Source organism: Oryx dammah, unplaced genomic scaffold (genome assembly GCF_014754425.2).
Source record: "Oryx dammah isolate SB20612 unplaced genomic scaffold, SCBI_Odam_1.1 HiC_scaffold_24, whole genome shotgun sequence".
In the NCBI taxonomy this organism is placed as follows: Eukaryota; Metazoa; Chordata; class Mammalia; order Artiodactyla; family Bovidae; genus Oryx; species Oryx dammah.
In genome coordinates, this window is record NW_024070208.1 from 84724578 (window position 1) to 84743447 (window position 18870).

Sequence of the window (18870 nt, forward strand, 5' to 3'; positions counted from 1 at the left end):
GACACGGGACCCCCAGGCCCGGGTCTCACCCTCCTGGGTCGTCTGCGAGGTGTCCCCTTCCTCCGTGCAGGCCTGGCCCCTGGCCCAGGGAGGGGCGGCCACCGGGCTCCCTGCCCTGACCCGGGGCCACGTCAGCTGTGCCCTGTGCCCGCAGACAAGCGGAGCCAGCTGATCTGCGCCAATGATAATGGCGGCTGTGAGCAGTACTGCGGGGCCGACCCAGGGGCCGGGCGCTTCTGCTGGTGCCACGAGGGCTATGAGCTCCAGGCAGACGGGGTGTCCTGCGCGCCCACAGGTAACAGGCCCGGGGCCCAGGCCTGGGGGGTGTGTTTCCACTCCCGATGAGCACCACTGCCCTGCTGTAGGTCCTCTGTGGCTAAAAGTTGGGCCCTGGGGGAGGAGCATCCCTGAGCCTCACCAAGGCGAGGGGGTGCTCTGGGCGGTGGGTAGAGGTGCCTCTCCAGCCCTGGTCTCCTAAGGATCATGCAGGCGGCCTCGTCTAGGAGCCCCGAGAGAGCAACCACCTCAAATGCTGTCCTCTCTGGCCTGGGGCTTTCCCGGAGGCGGATAGAAACCAAGAGCGGCGTCGGAGAGCAGCTGGGCTGCCTGAGATGCTGCCCCCCACCCCCCCCCCCCCGCGCAGCACATCCTGGGCCCTTTGGTGGCGTCAGGCTGCCTGTCTCCACTCCCGGATACACCAGCAGGACCCAGGCCCACGGGCCCTGCCACCTGGCCCCAGCAGCTCCCTCAGGGCTCCTGAAACCCCGGCCAGGAGAGGGCACAGCCGCCAACACAGGGCGCTCACTGGTGCAGCCACACAGCCTCCGTCTCACCCACGTCCTGCTGACTTCTATCTCACACAGTGGAATATCCGTGCGGGAAAATACCTGTTCTGGAAAAGAGAAATGGCAGCAAGCCCCAAGGGCGAATCGTGGGGGGCCACATCTGCCCCAAAGGCGAGTGCCCCTGGCAGGTGAGGCTGCAGGCCTGGGAGAGGGGAGGGCAGGGTCGTCAGGCCTGGGGGAGGGGAGGGGAGGGTTGCCCGGCAGGTGAATCTCCAGGCCCGCTGGGCTGGGCCTGGCTGACACTCTGCCGGAGGAGAGGACCCCAGCCCGGCATTTCCACCCTCCGGCTGGGGCCCGCTCGCTCCCCATCCCCGTACCTGGACGGACACATTGTCCCGGGCAGCCCCCACGCGGGTGCAGGGAGGGGAGCCCCAGGCGGCCGTGACCACGATGTGACCCCCGCCGTGTGCCACGTCCGCCAGGCCATGCTGAAGCTGAATGGGGCACTGCTGTGCGGGGGCACCCTGGTCGGCCCGGCCTGGGTGGTCTCTGCTGCCCACTGCTTTGACAGGCTCCGGAGCTGGTGGAACCTGACGGCCGTGCTGGGTAGGTGGCGTGGGCGCCTCCCTCACCCCACAGAGCAGACCCTCAGAGGAGAGTCTCGGAGCCAAGATTCCGGGCTTCCAACCGCCGCTCCCATGGGCGGCGGCGACTTTCCCAGAAAGAGCCGCACACAGGCAATGTGTGGGCAGACCCCACACCCCGGGGCCCCTGTGCCCACCCTCCACAGCCTCTCCTGCCCAGACCCAGCCCCGGGTGACACCACTCCCACCAGGAGCCCCACAGGGGTGCCCTCCCCAGGTGCTCTGCCCTGCGGGCTTATGGGATGACCGGGGCCCCAGGGGCAGGGGGACAGGGGCACCCCTCCTCCCCTATCATGCTGCCCACCCAAACCCCCACTCACACCTCCAGCACCTCTGGGTCTGGATTTGCCCCGACTCTGCTGCTGGCAGCCCCCGGGAGGATGCCCGCCCACCTGGGGGGGAACGTGTGCCCTCCATGCCCAGGAAAGGCGCCCGGGGCCCGCACGGCGAGGGGGTGACAGCAAATGGTCCTGGTGACCCGCAGGTGAGCACGACCTCGGCTGCGAGGAGGGCCAAGAGCAGGAGCGGCGGGTGGCGCGGGTCATCGTCCCTGAGCAGTACGTGCCGGGCAAGACGGACCACGACATGGCCCTGCTGCAGCTGGCGCGGCCCGTGGCCCTGAGCGACCACGTGGCACCCCTCTGCCTGCCCGACCCAGCCTTCGCGGACCAGACGCTGGCCTTCGTGCGCTTCTCGGCCATCAGCGGCTGGGGCCAGCTCCTGGAGCGCGGGGTCACCTCCCGCAAGCTCATGGTGGTGCTGGTGCCCCGGCTGCTGACCCAGGACTGCCTGCAGCAGTCACGCCAGAGGCCTGGTGGGCCTGTGGTCACGGACAACATGTTCTGTGCCGGCTACAGCGACGGCAGCAAAGACGCCTGTAAGGGGGACAGCGGGGGCCCGCACGCCACGCGCTTCCGGGGCACCTGGTTCCTGACCGGCGTTGTCAGCTGGGGTGAGGGCTGCGCGGCAGCCGGCCACTTTGGGGTCTACACGCGGGTCTCCCGCTACACGGCCTGGCTTCAGCGGCTGATGGACCACCCGCCGCCCACGCGGGGCTTCCTCCGGGTCCCGCTACTGCCCTAGCCCCTGCCCTGCAAATAAAGCCGCTGAACGTGCCTGGCGCCCAGGCACCAAAGGCAGAGGCTCTCCAGTGGTTCCTGGGCAGGAGGCAGCGGCGGGGGTGGGGTGGGGGGGGGAGAAGTGGAGACTGGAAGATGGAGAGACACAGAGGGGGGAGAGAGACAGAGGGCAGGAGAGAGAAAGACCCAGAGTCAGAGACAGACGGGGAAGGTGGCAAAGGGGCCCTGGAGGCTCTGGAGGCGTCCGGACTGGACCGGAGGCAGCGCGCGCGGGCAGCACAGGGCCGGCCGTCCTCGCCGTGACCTGTGCCTCTTCCAGTCTGGCTTGTCACTCACCCTAGAGCTGCGCCTTCGTTCCGGGTAAATGTGAGCACCCCCCACTCTCCGTGGTGATCGGCCTTCCACATCCCTCTGAGTGTGCAGCACGCGCAGCCTCGCACACCTGCCCCTCCCCTGCCCCCTAACCACAGGCGGGCCCGCCCCTCCTGTTCTCCCTGAACGGTCCAGAGTCGTCTCTCAGAGACCCTCATGCTGGTCCTTGAGCCGGGCTCCTCAACAGTCACCAGCTTTGCTGAAGTGAACTCTCACGTGAAGCCATTTCCGATGTGGACGCTCTCCTGGGTTCGGGGGCTGCGTGTCTCTCCCGCTGAGGCCCAGGAGATGGCACAGGCCTGAGGACGGGCAGGGGCTCTCCGCAGAATGCAGGCTCCCAGGTGCCTCCCGGCTCGGCGGGGTGGGGGTGGGCCCTCAAGCTACCTTTTTGTCGAGGCTCTCAGGTAACGGGTTGCAGCGGAGGAGGAATGAGGAACCCGGGTGGGGAGCTCCAGACCCCACCCCGAGCCCGGCCCGGTGGGCGCCCGCCCCCTCGGCTCTCATCCATCCAGCCCGGCACACCACGCTTAGGGGTTCTGGGCCATGCCCTGCCGGATGGTCCAGCCACGTCTCCTGTCCCGAGCAGGGCTGGGCAAGCCTGGGCACACACCTGGACACGTGCATCACTCAGGCTGCCCAAAACAGCAGCGCTGAGTCGCTGGGTCAGAGGCCGCCGTGCCGAAGAAGAGGTCGTCTGACCTGCAGACTCGTGTGCCCACCGCCTGGCCTCCATTGCCCCGGGCAGGTGGCAGTCTTTGGGGTTCTCACTGGGCACAGACGTCACGCACCCCGACCCTGGGCTGGGCCGGGACCACTCTGGCTCCAGCTCCGGCTGGTGCCCGCAGCCTCACCGCTAACCCTCTCTGCCCCCCATTTCATCTGTAAATGGGGTCCCGCTTCCATGAAACTGGCGCAGGCGGAATGAGGTGTGGGGAGGATGGGTCACCCAGCTGTGGACCATGAAGCAGGTCATCCAGCGTTCACACGGCCCCAGCTCACAGCTTAGGCTGCAGACACTCAGGACCCTCTAGCCAAGATGTCCCAGGCCCCCAGTGGCCCTGAGCCCAGAGTCTGCTCTTTCTTCCTGAAGCGAAAGCTGGCTGGGCTCCTCTTCCTGGAAGAGGAAGGGAAGGGGTTGAAGGGACTGACCGGGTCCTGGGTGGGCCTCACAGCACCAGGCAACGTCGGGGAGCATTGCCTGCCTGGACCGCTGGGTGCGGGCACGGGGCAGGGGCTGACACGGAGCCCAGCCTCACCCCACACGCCCTGCGTGGCAGGGATGACGCAGAGAACAGGGGAGACCTCACTTTACCACGGTGACCTCTCTGCCAAAGACCAGCCCTGCCTGGGTGCCCAGCAGGAGCGTCTGGGGACATCACAGTCCGTTCAGCGCGCTGGTGCTTACCCCGCACCTGCTGTGTCCGCGCTGCACACGGGCCTGGTAAGCAGGCGTCCCGCGTGGGGCGGGGTGGGCGTGCTCAGCCAATGACAGAGTGTGACCTCCTCGCCTCCCAGGACAGCACTGCCCGCTGGCAGCTCGCGGACGTCTCCCTGCAGAGCCCTGCTCAGCCTCGGGCGGTCACGTCCCACACCTGCTTCTCCCCAGAGGGGCGCTTCCTGGCTGGGAGAGCAGCCCCCCCGCCCGGCGCAGTGTCCTCACCTCCCGCCCAGCCTGGGCAGAAGGCCCCGGGTCCTAACCCCACGCCCACACCCATGGCAGTGGACAGCACCTCACCTCTCTCTAAAGCTCAGTTTTCCATCCTAGAAAAACAGATGGGGAAATGAGATTTGAGTTTTATCGTGGTCTGAAGGATAACAGAGCTGGATGTGGATGTCTGGGGACCACACCACAACGTGTCTGTTCTCAGAACAAAGTGCTCTGCGCGCACGCCAGGCCCCTGGACACGGCTCAGGACGAGAGTGAGCTCGGCCGGGACCTCCCTGGGGCTGCAGGCGCAGGGCAGCCAGGCCCCCAGAGCCACCCCCCGCCCCCGCAGGCCTGGGCTCCACCCGGCGGCCACGATAAGCAGGCCGGGCGCCAGCTGCCCGCCAGCCAGGGCGAGCGGACCTTGCCCCGGAGGCCTGTCTCGGCGGGGACGCACGGCTGTCCTCGGAAGGGCCCCACCATGGCGGGCCTGCTGCGACTCGTCCTGCTCAGCACCGCCCTGGGCGGCCTCCTGCGGCCGGCGGGGAGCCGTAAGTGGCCCTCACTCTGCGGACTGCAGGTGGCCTCGGGGGAGGGGAGGGGAGGTCTGGGCGATGCCCTTGAGCTTCCTGAGTGGAGAGTGGGTACACAGCCCCTGTGGAAGCTCGGCCTGAGACTCTGGCTGTGGCTCCAGCCTGGGGAGCTCAGGGCCACGTGTGTCTCCCCGTGGGTGGGAAGCTGGTCGGCGGATCAGAGCACAGGGAAGTGTGGACAGAGAGGGGGAAAGACGGAGAGAAGCAGGGGCGGCGGGGCAGGACGGGAGCCCGGGGGTGGGCAGCAGCAGGCAGAGGCAGGGAGGAGCCCCTCTGTCCGGGGGAGCAGAGGGGTCACAGGCAGAGGCAGGGAGGGTCACAGAGGGGTCACAGGCAGGGAGGGGCTTCCAAGGCAGGGAAGGCCACCCCTCAGGCTGGCTCTGCCCGGGGAGGGGCTGCCCGACCTGAGACTGCACCTCCCAGCACCCAGGCCCGTCCTGGAGGCCAGAGAGCAGAGCAGAGAGGCAGCCCCAGAGCTACCTGCGTGCTTGCCTGCTGGGTGAGGCAGAAGTTCCGCAGCCTGGGAGGCTGGGAAAGAGAGAAGAGAAAGAGGCAAGTGGCGCAGGAGGGCGGCCACGCAGGGGAAGTGGGGGCTGCATCTCCGAGCAGCCACTCTCTGGGGGAGAGGTCTGGAGTGTGGGCAGGGCCCACAGAGAACAAGGCTGAGCCTGGCCCTGCTAGGAAAGCCAGCTGTCACTAAAAGAAGGGGGGGATTTGGAAGAGAAAGCAGTTGGAGATTGGACAACGAGACGCTTAGGAGTTCCGTACACTCTGAAATAACCCGAGGAGGGAGGGATTGCAACCCCACTCGCCAGTATCCGGTAGGCGGGGACCAAGATGCATTTGCCGCTCGAGATGCTGGCTCTACAGTCCTGCATTTCAGTTTCCAGCGCGCGGAGCTGGGCGCTCTGAGACGGCCTAGGGCGGACAGTCACTGCCGATGGGGTTGCCAACACAGAGCTCAGGACGTGAGCTGGGACCAGAAATACACCAAATACGCGACCCTGAGTCATCTGTCCTAGTGAGAGACTAAATTCTTCAGCAGAACAGAGGCAGAGCGTGCAGGCAGAGCGCCAGGGGAAGGAGCCAAGGGCCTCCATGGAGGGAGGGCAGAGCAGAGAGGCAGCAGACAGAGGCAGCAGCGTGGGGACGGCTGAGCACAGACGCACGGGGAGGACCAGGGACCCCCGGGCCCCAGACACTGTCAGGGGCAGGTCACGACTCCTTTGTGAGTCACGAAATCAAGTTAGCTGTTTTTTTAATGAAATGAGACACTCAAGCAGAAAATTTTGTAACAGGTACTATTTTGTAGAAAATAATAGTAAAAGCACCATTTCCTGAAACTTTTGTTTTACTCATGGGTTTGTGTGTCCTGGCGCTTGAAACAAGTCATGCTTTCAATTGTAGATGGTGCAAAACAAGTCACAAGTCTCCACCTAGCACAGAGCTCAGGCCTGGGGAAGCGGGCAGAGGGCAAGGCTGAGCCCAGGATAGAGCGGAGGAGGGGCCCAGGAGGGGCAGGCCCCAACGCCTCCAGGAGGGCCTGAGTTCCAGGAGGGCGCGGTGCGAGGCATGGCGCGGCGCGGTGCGGGGGCGGCGCGGCGCGGGGCTCGGCGCTGGGCGTGGGGCGCGGGGTGGGCGGCCCCGGCGGGAGCGGCTCCACGCACCATCTGACCCGCCGCTCACGCTCACGGGAGGCGGTGTGTGGCCACGTGGCGAGCCCGTGAGAGCCTGTTCTCCTGCCCCAGTGTTCCTGCCCCGGGACCAGGCCCACCGTGTCCTGCAGAGAGCCCGCAGGGCCAACTCGTTCTTGGAGGAGATGAAGCAGGGAAACCTGGAGCGAGAGTGCCGGGAGGAGGCCTGCTCGTTTGAGGAGGCCCGCGAGGTCTTTGAGGACCAGGAGAAGACGGTGAGGGGCCGTGAGGCCAGGGCGCGGGGCCAGTGAAGTGCGAGGCGTCGGGTCTTGGAATGAGCTCTGGGGCCGGGCCGCACACAGGGTCCCCGGGTGCACGCTCTTCCCCCAGGCGTCTGCCACGGCCCTCGGGGTCCAGGTCATCTCTGAGCAGTGAGGGTAGCTAACACCAGCAGACGTGCCTGCTGCCCTTCTCCTCGGCATCTTCCCCACACACTCTTCCTTACTTCCTTATAACATCCGTCCTTACAATTTTAAGGTGTTGACTTGTTAGTCGCCTTTGGCCATGCCCCACTGCCTCCGGGATCTTAATTCCCCAACGGGGACTGAACCTGCGCCCTCACAGTGAAAGCTCATCCTGACCACCGGACCACCAGGGAGTTCCCTAAGTAATCGACACGTCAAAGGAGAAGTCTCAAGTGAAGTTAGAAAATGCTTTCAGCTGAACAAAGTGGGTTACAACAAAATCTGTGGGAAGCCACTAAACAGTGCTTATAGGGAAGTTTATAGAATTACTCTGCTTACTGGGAAAGAAGTTCTCACAGCGATACTTTAGGCTTCCACATTAAGACACACACACAAAGGCAAACCCCAAAGAGAAGAAATCAATAAAATTAAAGACATGCAAAATAATAGACAAAATAAATAAAACTGATAAGATTCAACAAGATTGATAAAAAAGAATACAAATTATATCAAGAATGAGAGAAGGGACATTACTACAGGCCTTGTATATGTGAAAAGAATAGTAAGTGAATACTATGAAAAATTCCATGCATGAATTTGGATGGAGTTTGGACAGTTTGGAGGAAATGGAGCGATTCCTCCAAACCGTGAATTACCCAAGCACATAATTATTATGACAGAGTTATCTGCAGGTTCCACTTCCTAGTTAGAACCCTTTGAACAGGAAATGTCAAGGCCCAAATGGGTTCGATTCCTGGGTCATGGAGATCTGCTGGAGAAAGGGTTAGGCTACGGCTCCGCTATTCTTGGGCGTCCCTGGTGGCTCAGCTGGCAAAGAGTCTGCCTGCAGTGCAGGTGACCTCAGTTCGATCCCTGGGTTGGGAAGATCTGCTGGAAAAGGGAACGGCTCCCCACTCCAGTATCCTGGCCTGGAGAACTCCATGGACTGTGTAGTCCTTGGGGTCACAAAGCGTAGGACAGGACTGAGCGGCTTTCCCTCCCTCACGCGGCGTAATCCCCTAAGGGAGAGCCACACCGAGGCACCACCGGTGCAGAGAAGCACCAGAGAGGACGCAACAGCTGTTCACAGTTTCAGAGCCTCTCACCAAGTCCCAGCTAGAAAGGAGCTTTTCCAACAAGGGGAAGACTGTTAACAAGGAGCCGCAGTGGAAGCTGAATGCTTTCCCTGATCCTGGAAGAAGGCAAGGGTGTCTGCCCCCAATGCTCCTGATCCATCCCTGCACTGGAGGCCTAGCCGTGCGGAAGGTTTACCAATAAGAAGAAATAAAACTATCCCTATTGGCCAGTGACATGAATAACCTACATAGAAAATCCCATGGAATCGAAAAAAAAACTCCTAAAATGTATGTGTCTAGCAAGGTCACAGAATACAAGGTCAGCACACAAATAGTAATCATGTTTCCGTGTAGTGGAAACACACATGCGTGCTCAGCGATGTCCGACTCTCTGCGGCTGGCCAGGCTCCTCTGGCCAAAGAACGTTCCAAGCGAGATTACTGGAGGGCTGGCTTTCCATTTCCTTCTCCAAGCAAAGTACAGTTAGAAACCAAAGATTTAAAAAAATTAATGCTACTTAGTATTGGCCCAAAGAAAAGTATCCACGTGCAAATTTAATAAAACATACATGATCTGTGTGCTGAAATCTGCAAAATGCTGTTGAAAGAGAGAGAGCTAAGTAAGTGGCCAAAGGCTGCTCGTGGTTTGAAAGACAACATATTAAGAGACGGATTCCTCCCAATTTGACATATAGATTTAATGCAAATCAAACTTCCGTCACATTGAGACAAGTTCATTCTAAAATTTGAAATATGGGAAAGCAAAGGAATTAGAATAACTGAAACAGTTTTGAGAAAGAAGATAAAGTTGGAGGAATCACACTACCTGATTTAAAGATGCATTATAACGTTACATTATTCACAGAGATATTGATGTGCGGTACTGGCAAAGGAATAAACACAGATCAATAGAACGGAATAGAAAGCCCGTAAATAGACCCACACAAATATGGCCAATTGATCTTTGAGCAAGGTGCATAAGCATTTCAGTGGAAAAAGAATTCTTTTTCAAAAACGGTATTGGAGTAATTGTACATCTATATGCAAAAAAAAAGGTCAGCTCTTTCTCACAACTACAAAGTTAACTCAAAATGGATCAGATAGCTCTAAAGATAAAACAGGAAACTTTCAGGAGAAAATTTTCATGACGCAAAGTTAGGCAAAAAGTATTAGACATGGCACCAGAAGGATAATCCATGAAAGAAAATATAGATAAATTGGACTTACTCTAAACTTAAACCTTTTGCTCTGTGAAAAACATTGTTAACAGAATGAAGATACGGGCTGCTGACTAAGAAAATATTTGCAAATCTCATATCTGCCAAAATATTTGCACTCAGACTTTATAAAGAACTCCCACAGCACAAGAGAAGAGAATAAGCAATCCAATAAAATAGTGAGCAAAAGATTTGAACAGACATTTCACTGAAGAGGGTATGTGGATGGCAAATAAACATCTGAGAAGATACTTGGTGTGATTAGGCATTCCAGAAATGCAAATGAAACCCACAGGAGACACGGAGACGGAGAGGCCCTGACAAGGAGCAGGTGCTGGGGAGACTGTGCAGCGGGCTCGGCTCGCCACTGCCTGTGGGGCTGCAAGTGCGACCGCCAGCCTGGAAAGTCAGACTCCGAGCCAGGGGCCACACGGCTCGGCAGTCTCGCTCCCAGATACTTACTGGAGAGAATTAAAAACCTTTTTTCACACAAAACCTGTACAGAAACGACTATAGCATCTCTGTTCATAATTGCCCAAAACGAGAAATAGTACGAAAGTCCTTTGTTGGGTGAATGGGTAAAACAGGCTGGTGCACCCCCCGAGAGAACACTCACTCGGTTCAGTCCAGTCGCTCAGTCGTGTCCGACTCTCTGCCACCCCGTGGGCTGCAGCACACCAGGGAACAAACTGTCGATTCGCGCTGCGACGTGCGGGAACGTGCAGGAACCCTCAGCATTGCAGTCGCCGTCCTTGTGAACTTGTTGCAGAGTTTGAATGCGATGCATGAAGCTTCTGATCCGCTTCTGAATCTAAGTACTTGCTTTAGATTTCACTTCAATGCTCTTGTTTCCGCAAAGTTTCTCCACAGTGAAAAGCAAACCAAAACATATAGAAACTTCCACAGTCCAAGAAAAGTAACTTCGAATCACAGTTGAAACAAATAATGCGAAAACCTTGATTGTGATCACAGAATTGGTGATTTTGCTAGAATGAAAGCTAGACAAGTAAAGTTAGTATTACAGAGTGTTTTCCAGATGGCGTGTTCAGTTGTTAGCAAGCAAGAAAATGGATGCTAGGATAGGATAATTTATTATACCAACATGTATTTTAAAAAAAAGTGTTTGAAGCCACAACTGTACAACTGGGGGGGAAAATCCCTTTAAGATTGAATAGTTCTAGAGCAATTTGTCCCACAAAATGGTCTCTGTTTGGGAAATAGGCTATTCACTTGAGTTATCAGATTATGGCTGCTATTGGTATGAAATGCCTGTTTTCCCTAACGCACTTTAAAATCTTTTTTCCCTTTTAGGATGAATTCTGGAGTATATACAAAGGTGAGAACTTTTCTATTTTAATCCTAAGTGAGAAGGACTCATCAGGGTACTTAGATGGGAGAGACTATATTCAAATTTTGAAGATGTTTCCTGAGTTTCCTTTCCTTTCAGGTGTAAATTTTACTCATCTAACACTTTTCCCTTCTGAGTGCTTCCCGAATAGTTATTGTCAAATAGTTTTTACGGTAACTTTATTTAATTCTAGTTTTCTTAATTATATACATTTAAATCAGTTCATTCCCATCTGAGGATACCAAATTCCATGGCAATTTTTCAAAACCCAAGTATATTAGGTAGAAACAAAAAAGAGAATCTGAAACACTGTGTCCTCTCATAAGGTAACCATCTTGACTTACAGCTTATAGCCTCTGAAGCGGTATGAGTTATAACAATGTTTTCATTCTGGAAACTGTTCAGCTTTCTCACGATGACAACTGGACCTATCCCTGAATTACACTGTGCACAGGCAGCAAGAAAGGCAGGGCCGTGCTAGCGCTGGCCCAGGGCTCTCTCTTTTCTCCTTTCACACCCAGACGTTTGGCTCGTGCAACCAGACACCCTGCCTGTTGATGCTCAGCCCAGAACAAGTGTCCGCTGGTCGCCTAGCCCCCAGCCTCCTTTTGCTGCACCCACTCCCCAGCCCAGGGCTCCTCTCCCTGATGTAAAAATGTCGTCAGTGCTTGGAAAAGCACTGTCAAATGTCCCAGCAAGAACTGGAGCGCTCAGTCTAGCTAGATGAATCTAGCTAGATAAATGCCTCGTGTCCATGTGGCCGCAAAGAAGCGGTGGGTAACAAAGTCCAGACAGGACAACGTGTTTGCAGGAAAGCAGGAAGAACCCCAGGTTCACACTTGCCTGAAACCATGTGCCAAGACCAGCACCACGCACTCGCTTCCCTGACGCGGGGCGCTGGCTGCCAGCGTCGCTCCCCAAGTACTTCCTTTGCAGATGGAGACCAGTGCGAAGGCCACCCGTGCCTGAATCACGGCCGCTGTAAAGACGGCATCGGGGACTACACCTGCACCTGTGCAGAGGGGTTCGAAGGCAAAAACTGCGAATTCTGTGAGTTCCTCTCGCCGTGCCTTCCGGTCAGAGCTGCCTGGTGGGTGGAGGGCGGGAGCCAGAGGCCCCGGGAGGCCACCAGCGGCCGCCCGTGGCTCAGCCTGGCCTTTCAGGTTCTGCCACTGCAGCGGCAGAAAGCGCAGCACGGCCCCGGGGTAGCAGACAGGGGGCCCCAAGCAGGTCCCTGCTCCTCTGAGCAGCTGCAGAGTGAACATTCGTGCAGGGCGGGCCCCTTAATGTCGAACTGATGTCTCTCCTGCTTCTTGTGATTCTGGAAATTCGAGCGGTATCAGTGCTGAGTACCTGGGATTGTCCAAATCTAACACAAGCAATCCTACATGGAAAAATCGCTGAGTTTTCCTAATACAGGGATTACTTTTTAACAAAAATTAGGTGAGTATTAGACCAGTTTTCCCTAAGGCGAAAGCTTTGCACATCTGCTTTGCGTTTCTGAATGTATAATCCTGAGAGCACGCTCTCAGACTGGACACCTCAGAACTTCCCCAGCGGGAATATCAGTCATGCCTCCGCCCCTCTGCTGTCCAGGGGGCCCCCGGACCCCACGCCCCATGCCCCACACCCCATGCCCCAAGCCCCAAACCGTTTGGCTGACCCAGGGGCTGGCCGGCATGTTTTCTGAAGTTTCTGTAACGTTTGCCCTGTGAGCGTCTTCTCATCAAAGCCCAGGGTGAAGTGTAAAGCCAGGTGCCAGGGCAGCAGGGCTGATGGGTGTCAGGAGTCTGATGTCCAGCACGCTGGAGCCCGGGTGGTGCCCCTCCGCCCAGCTGTGAGGTGCCCTGTGCCCAGCACCTCTCGAGACCTGGGCGCTCTCCTGGGAGGCGTGTGGCCTCCACCCCTTCACCAGCAGGTAAACAGGCTGCAGGTCTTGGTAACCTGCCCGGGTCACTCAGTCCTGACGGACGGCCCGCGGGAGCCGGGAGCCAGGTGCCGCACCTCCTCCCACCACACGGAGGCCGGACCCCAGGGCCTTTATGCCGCCAGGGAGACGGGCCTCAGAGGGGACCCCAAGGCCCCGCTAGCTCCGCTCAAGTCCCGCCTCCCTGGCCAGAGCCCCCCGCCCCTCTGAGGGCTGAACCTGAGACCCTCTGCCCCCAGGCCTTCCCCGGCAGCTTCCCTGGGCCTTAGGAAGCCGGGCCCCCCACCCCGCGGGAGGCGGTGCGAGGGACAGGGCCTGCCCAGGGTGCTGGCCTGGCCTCGGGGCCCCCCAGCCCATTGGCCGGACAGCACCCTCAGCTGCGCGCCTTCCCCCAGACACGCGTGAGCTCTGCAGCCTGGACAACGGGGGCTGCGATCAGTTCTGCACGGAGGAGCGCAGCGAGGTGCGGTGCTCCTGTGCCCGCGGCTACGTGCTGGGCGACGACAGCAAGTCCTGCGTGTCCACAGGTAGGGGGGCGCGGGCAGGGGGCGTGCACAGGTGTGGAGTGGGGGTGTGGGGAGGGGGTGCAGGGAGGGGGTTGCACAGGTGTGTTGGGGGGTGGTGAGGGCCAAGACTCTGGGTGGGGAGCATGTTCTGGAGACAGACCGGCTGTTTCCGAGAGCCGTCTGGGGGACAGGCCTGTGGCGCTCCTGGGGGCACGTGGTGTGTGAGGCTGCACACAGTCTGGCCCCTACCGAACCGTGGAGCCTCTGCTGTGGTGCCTGGAACCCCGGGAAGGGCACACGCCTGGGAGGCTAGAGTCATCAGCACCAGACGTGCGGGCCGGCCAAGGAGCCTCAGAGGGTGCAGGGGCCGGGGGCACACGGGGCCGTCCAGAACTGACTTCGCTGCAGTGCGCCAGGTGGAAATGGCTTTTCCCTTGATAAAGCTGGATACCACGCATCTGGCCCAGCCCGGGTCCTGGGGGACCCGGAGGTGGGCGAGCCACTCCCCACTGTCTCATACCCTGGGGGAGGTCCTGTCTGACCAGGACTCCCCCTGTGTGGGGCAGAGTTGGGCCAGAGGACCTGAGAGGCCACAGGCCCAGTCAGCCCGGCCTTCAGCAGGCTTCCCACTGGCCCCACAGCCCCGATCACCGGGGGTGGTTAGGAATGCAGTGTCCAGCCGCAGGCTGGGGTGGTGGCCAATTTCAGGGCAGAGGCAACTGTTGAAACCCAGCCTCTCAGCAGGTGGAGGACAGGGAGATTACGTCTCTGTTGGTAAAAAAAAAAAAAAAACTGAAGTCGCCCAGTTGTGTCTGACTCTTTGTGACCCCACGGGCTGCCGCACGCCATCTCATCCACTGTCGTCCACTTCTCCTCCTGCCTTCAATCTTTCCAGCATCAGCGTCTTTTCCAATAAGTCGGTTCTTCACATCAGGTGGCCAAAGTATTGGAGTTTCAGCTTCAGCATCAGTCCTTCCAAGATTATTCAGGACTGGTCTCCTTTAGGATGGACGGGTTGACCTCCTTATGTTTAACACACATGGTGGAGATGACGGGGTTCGGGGCACTGTGCCCCCAGCCCCCCTGCTCCGCCATCCTCGTCTCGATGTATTAACGCCAGCCTTGCCACCCACTGCCCCACGGTCCTCTGTTCATCCACAGCCCCCTGACTTTTGCACGCATCCCAGCAGATTGCAGAGGCCCTGAGACCCCTCAGCACTGACCAGCCAGAGGTCAGGGCTCCCACCCGTGACCCACCCCCAACCAGCAGGACGCAGGGCACCCCGCTCCCCAGAGATTCCTTGTGGTCCCCGCCCTGTCCTCTGGCACGCTCCACTGCCTGCTCCTCCCACGGGCTGGGCCGTGTCCTCCTCCCCTGGCTGAGCCCATGCGCTTCTTCCAGAGCCCTTCCCCTGTGGCAAGTTCACGCAGGGACGCAGCCGGCGGTGGGCCATCGACGCCGGTGAGGACACACTCGACGCCAGCGAGCTGGAGCAGGACGACCCTGGAGACCTGGGCCCCACAGAGAGCTCCTTGCACCTGCTGGGTCTCAACAGGACCGAGCCCAGCACCGGGGAGGATGGCAGCCAGCTGGTCCGGATAGTGGGCGGCAGGGACTGTGCGGAGGGCGAGTGCCCCTGGCAGGTAACTGCGGGGCCTGGAGTCCAGGGGGCGGGGGCGGGGGAGGCGTCTGCTGGGCACTGCAGGTGCTGAGGGCCTGCCGCGGGCGATCGGGCCCTGCTGGAGGAGCCTGGGCGGCCAAGGCTGGGCCTCCGGCCTCTCAGTCACCACACCCCCCACCGGGCAGAGGAGGGGCTCCAGTCTGGGCCATAGGGTGGGGTCTGTGGGCACAGGGCGGCCCCCCAAGGCCAGTGCATTCTCTTGGGTTTGACAGGAGGCGAAAAGAGTCACTCTCCTTGTTTCACTCCTAATTTGAAAGATTCTTTTACCCAAACACTTAAGTCCTAATGAGGCAGATGGTGCCTTAGCGAAACATATATCCATTTGTTTCCAAAGGTAAAAAAATCACTCTTTGGTAGTCAATTTGGACTAAAGTTGCCGACTTAGCAAGTGAAAGCACAGGCTTCCTCTCACATGTGAATTTCAGATAAACAACGAGCAACTGTTAGCAGCATGTGTCTCAGACACCATGCCGGACACACACTGAGGACACCACGCGCACACACTGAGGACGCCAGGCGCACACACTGAGGACACCACACGTACACACTGAGGACACCACACGTACACACTGAGGACGCCACACGTACACACTGAGGACGCCACGTGTACACACTGAGGAAGCCACGCGCACACACTGAGGACACCACGTGTACACACTGAGGACGCCATGCGCACACACTGAGGACGCCACGCGCACACACTGAGGACGCCCTCGAGTGGGTTTCACTGGGGCCTCAGTCTACTTGCTTGGACCTCAGGGTTTTAGTCCAGAGCCAAGATGGCTTCCCCACAAGTGATGTTCCCAGAGCTGCGACAGTCAGTGATGATGTCCACTGGCCCACGGCTACACACTGGGCCTGCGTCTGTCTGACGTGTCACGAGCCCGCGGAAGGACACGCCACACCAGCCACCATCCGCAGAGAGCGTGCTGTGGGTCACAGTGGCTCTGGGCATTTTGAGTGTCGGTCTGAAGGCACAAGGGCCTCTTCTCCAGAGTGTAATGTTGCCACCCAGGAGGGGCAGGGAAAATAAAGACCAGGAGGGCCTGGCGGGTGAGTCTGGAGCCCACAGCATTGGGCAGTTGGCAGGACTGTGGGGTCCATGGTGGGCTGGCTCCGAGATCCAGCAGGGCTGGGCAGAACAGCCCGTGGGGGTGGGCGCTGGGGTGGTCACTGGGGCAAAGCCCAGGGCCTCGTTCCAGCCTGAAAACCCCAGGAGCCCTTCTGCGGGGAGGCCCACTGCAGGCGGGGGCGGGGAGGAGGCCGGTTAAGGATAACACTCCCCGGCGCCCGCCTCCACCCTCTCCCCCAGGCTCTGCTGGTCAACGAGGAGAATGAGGGATTCTGCGGGGGCACCATCCTAAGCGAGTTCTACATCCTCACGGCTGCCCACTGCCTGCACCAGGCCAAGAGGTTCATGGTGAGGGTTGGTGAGTGCCGCCCATACCCACAGCACCCTCCTCCTGGTCAGACACTGGGACCGACAGACGCTGGAAACACGGGGAGTTAAAGCCCTGAGACCCTGGGCAGGGGGCGGAAAGGGGAAGAGGGGCCCCTCCTCCAGCCAGCAGCCCCAGCGGTCTGAGCGGCCGGTACATCCTGTCTGGGGGTTAATTCTGATCACCCCCTTCTCCGCCGGGTCTCGAGCTGCTCCGTGAGCTCACAGTGCCAGCCGCGTTGGCAATTCCTAACTTGCTGGTCACATTGGCTTTTCATTATGCATTTTACAAGCTTACAGGCGAAGCTCATTTCGGTGATTTTAGACCCTGTCAGCTCCACATGTCATCAGTATCTGCAGTACTCAGGAGAGATTTTCAGTTATTTCCTTCATTCTGAGTCTGAGAATGGCACACATGGGTTCTGACCCGTGCCCACCTGGCCCCGTGGCCTGGGGGGGGGGGGTCTTGCAGGTCAGACCAGGTGGCTGGTCCCACCCACGGGTGCACAAGGGTTCATGACCGCCAACACCAGCTGGGAAGCAGAAGGCTGTCTCCCCGCCTCGCGCTTCTCGCCTAGATTTCACGTTGTCCAGTGACCACGTGCCGGTCTTTAAGCAGGAACTATCACGACTACTTCAAGGTGTCAGCGACGTGCTGGCCCCGAGCTGATGGCCCTGTCCCATCCTCAGGCGACCGGAACACGGAGCAGGAGGAGGGCAACGAGATGGCGCACGAGGTGGAGATGAGCGTGAAGCACAGCCGCTTCGTCAAGGAGACCTACGACTTCGACATTGCAGTGCTGAGGCTCAAGACGCCCATCCGGTTCCGCCGGAACGTGGCACCTGCCTGCCTGCCCGAGAAGGACTGGGCGGAGGCCACGCTGATGACCCAGAAGACGGGCATCGTCAGCGGCTTCGGGCGCACGCACGAGAAGGGCCGCCTGTCGTCCACGCTCAAGATGCTGGAGGTGCCCTACGTGGACCGCAATGCCTGCAAGCTGTCCAGCAGCTTCAGCATCACGCCCAACATGTTCTGCGCTGGCTACGACGCCCAGCCCGAGGACGCCTGCCAGGGTGACAGCGGCGGCCCCCACGTCACCCGCTTCAGGGACACCTACTTCGTCACCGGCATCGTCAGCTGGGGCGAAGGGTGCGCGCGCAAGGGCAAGTTCGGCGTCTACACCAAGGTCTCCAACTTCCTCAAGTGGATCACCAAGATCATGAAGGCCGGAGCGAGGGCCGCGGGCAGCCGCAGCCCCAGTGAAGCCGCCGCCTCCTGGACGGTCCCGCCCCCCTTTCCGCTCTGAGCGGGCTCCCTCCCTGCCTGATTAGAGCTGTGTGCTCTCCTGAGTCTGGGTCTGTTCTTGCCCCACGGAAGCGGAAATGAGACTCCAGGGACCAGCCCCAGGCCGCCTCCTGTACCCCGCTGGGAGTGTCCCTGGGATTCAGGAGGGAGCCTCTCTGTCCTCAGAGGCCCCAAGCTGCCGTCCAGGCCGCTCAGCACTCTGCAGGGGATGTGGGAGCTGGGCTGGGGGCTGGGTCGGGCGGGGGTCTCCCCTCACGGGCCCTCCCAGTAAAGGCAGGCGCCCTGGGGAGAGGGGCCCCGAGAGCTTCCTGTTGCGAGGGTGCTTTGACACTGACCTGTCTGCCGGTTCTTTACAGGCTTCAGCGCCGCGTCCCCCGGGCCCAGCCCCACAGACTCTGCAGTCCCGCCCACGCCCCCGGGGTGACTGTCCCCAGCTGGGGCTCTGAAGTCCTGGGTCCAGGCAGCGTCCAGAGCACTAACCCGGCCCTGATGAGTCCCCGATGCCCCTCAGGGCCCCTTCACGCCGGGCGCATGCCGGGGGGGGGGTGGGCTGCGAGAGGGGGCCCCTCCTCGAATGGTCACATCCCCAGGCCAAGCCCACCCACCTGCACCAGCTCCAGGCCCTCAACCCAAACAGTCAGGAAAGTCAGACGTGCTTCTCAGAGACACGGTCACCTCAGTGGGGCCTGTTGTGTTTCCCGAGCCATTTGCCTTTTGCGAAACCCAACGAAGCAAAGTTCCAAAGTTCTATCCCAAGAGTCCCCAGGGGTCACCAGACAGTTTTGTAAACAGGAGATATTGCAAGTTTGGAAAAATCAGTGGGAGCGGGCTTCCCAGAAATGGTCAAACCAGAGGGTTTGTTCCCAAGCGTCCCGCCTTGACCTCCGCAAAGCGAGGCCCCACAGAGAGGGCAGTGGAGGCCAGGCTGGTGTGGTGGGGGCAGGGCCTCTGGGCAGAGTAAACCCGGGTTTCTCGGACAGTGGAGTTCAGAGTCCTGAGACGGCTCGGGGACACCTGGCTCCCATCACGCTTGCGTCTCCCCCTTTTGGGGCTGAGCCCGCGGGTTAGTGGGCAGGGGGCTAGGCCCTGGGAAGGGAGGGCCCTCACCACCTGCAGGCTGAGACATCCCCTCAGGAACTGGAGCGTCAGCGGGGG

General features: G+C 59.7%; 2 protein-coding genes across 2 annotated transcripts in view; both read left to right on the forward strand.

Moving 5' to 3' along the window:
- F7 (coagulation factor VII) overlaps positions 1 to 2568 on the forward strand; it is a 5783-nt gene extending 3215 nt beyond the window's left edge. Inside the window, exons 5-8 of the mRNA XM_040267478.1 lie at positions 155 to 295; positions 864 to 973; positions 1268 to 1391; positions 1914 to 2568. Coding sequence (XP_040123412.1) covers positions 155 to 295; positions 864 to 973; positions 1268 to 1391; positions 1914 to 2512 — 974 coding nt within the window. The 3' untranslated portion in view covers positions 2513 to 2568. The remainder of the gene's footprint in view (positions 1 to 154; positions 296 to 863; positions 974 to 1267; positions 1392 to 1913) is intronic.
- A 2218-nt stretch (positions 2569 to 4786) lies between these two features.
- Positions 4787 to 17759, forward strand: F10 (coagulation factor X). Its single transcript, XM_040267479.1, has 8 exons — positions 4787 to 5076; positions 6867 to 7027; positions 10820 to 10844; positions 11793 to 11906; positions 13179 to 13310; positions 14692 to 14933; positions 16284 to 16401; positions 17100 to 17759. Exons 1-8 carry the CDS (start codon positions 5007 to 5009, stop codon positions 17714 to 17716), a joined length of 1479 nt encoding a protein of 492 aa, XP_040123413.1. The 5' UTR covers positions 4787 to 5006; the 3' UTR covers positions 17717 to 17759.
- Positions 17760 to 18870: the final 1111 nt, after the last annotated feature.

What these genes read in the sequence shown, in the direction of transcription:
- F10 (XM_040267479.1), top strand. Translation starts at nt 5,007, where the DNA reads ATGGCGGGCCTGCTGCGACTCGTCCTGCTCAGCACCGCCCTGGGCGGC. An exon ending in ATTCTGGAGTATATACAAAG is followed by an intron (nt 10,845 to 11,792) that starts GTGAGAACTTTT and finishes CTTCCTTTGCAG; the next exon opens with ATGGAGACCAGTGCGAAGGC. An exon ending in AGGCAAAAACTGCGAATTCT is followed by an intron (nt 11,907 to 13,178) that starts GTGAGTTCCTCT and finishes GCCTTCCCCCAG; the next exon opens with ACACGCGTGAGCTCTGCAGC.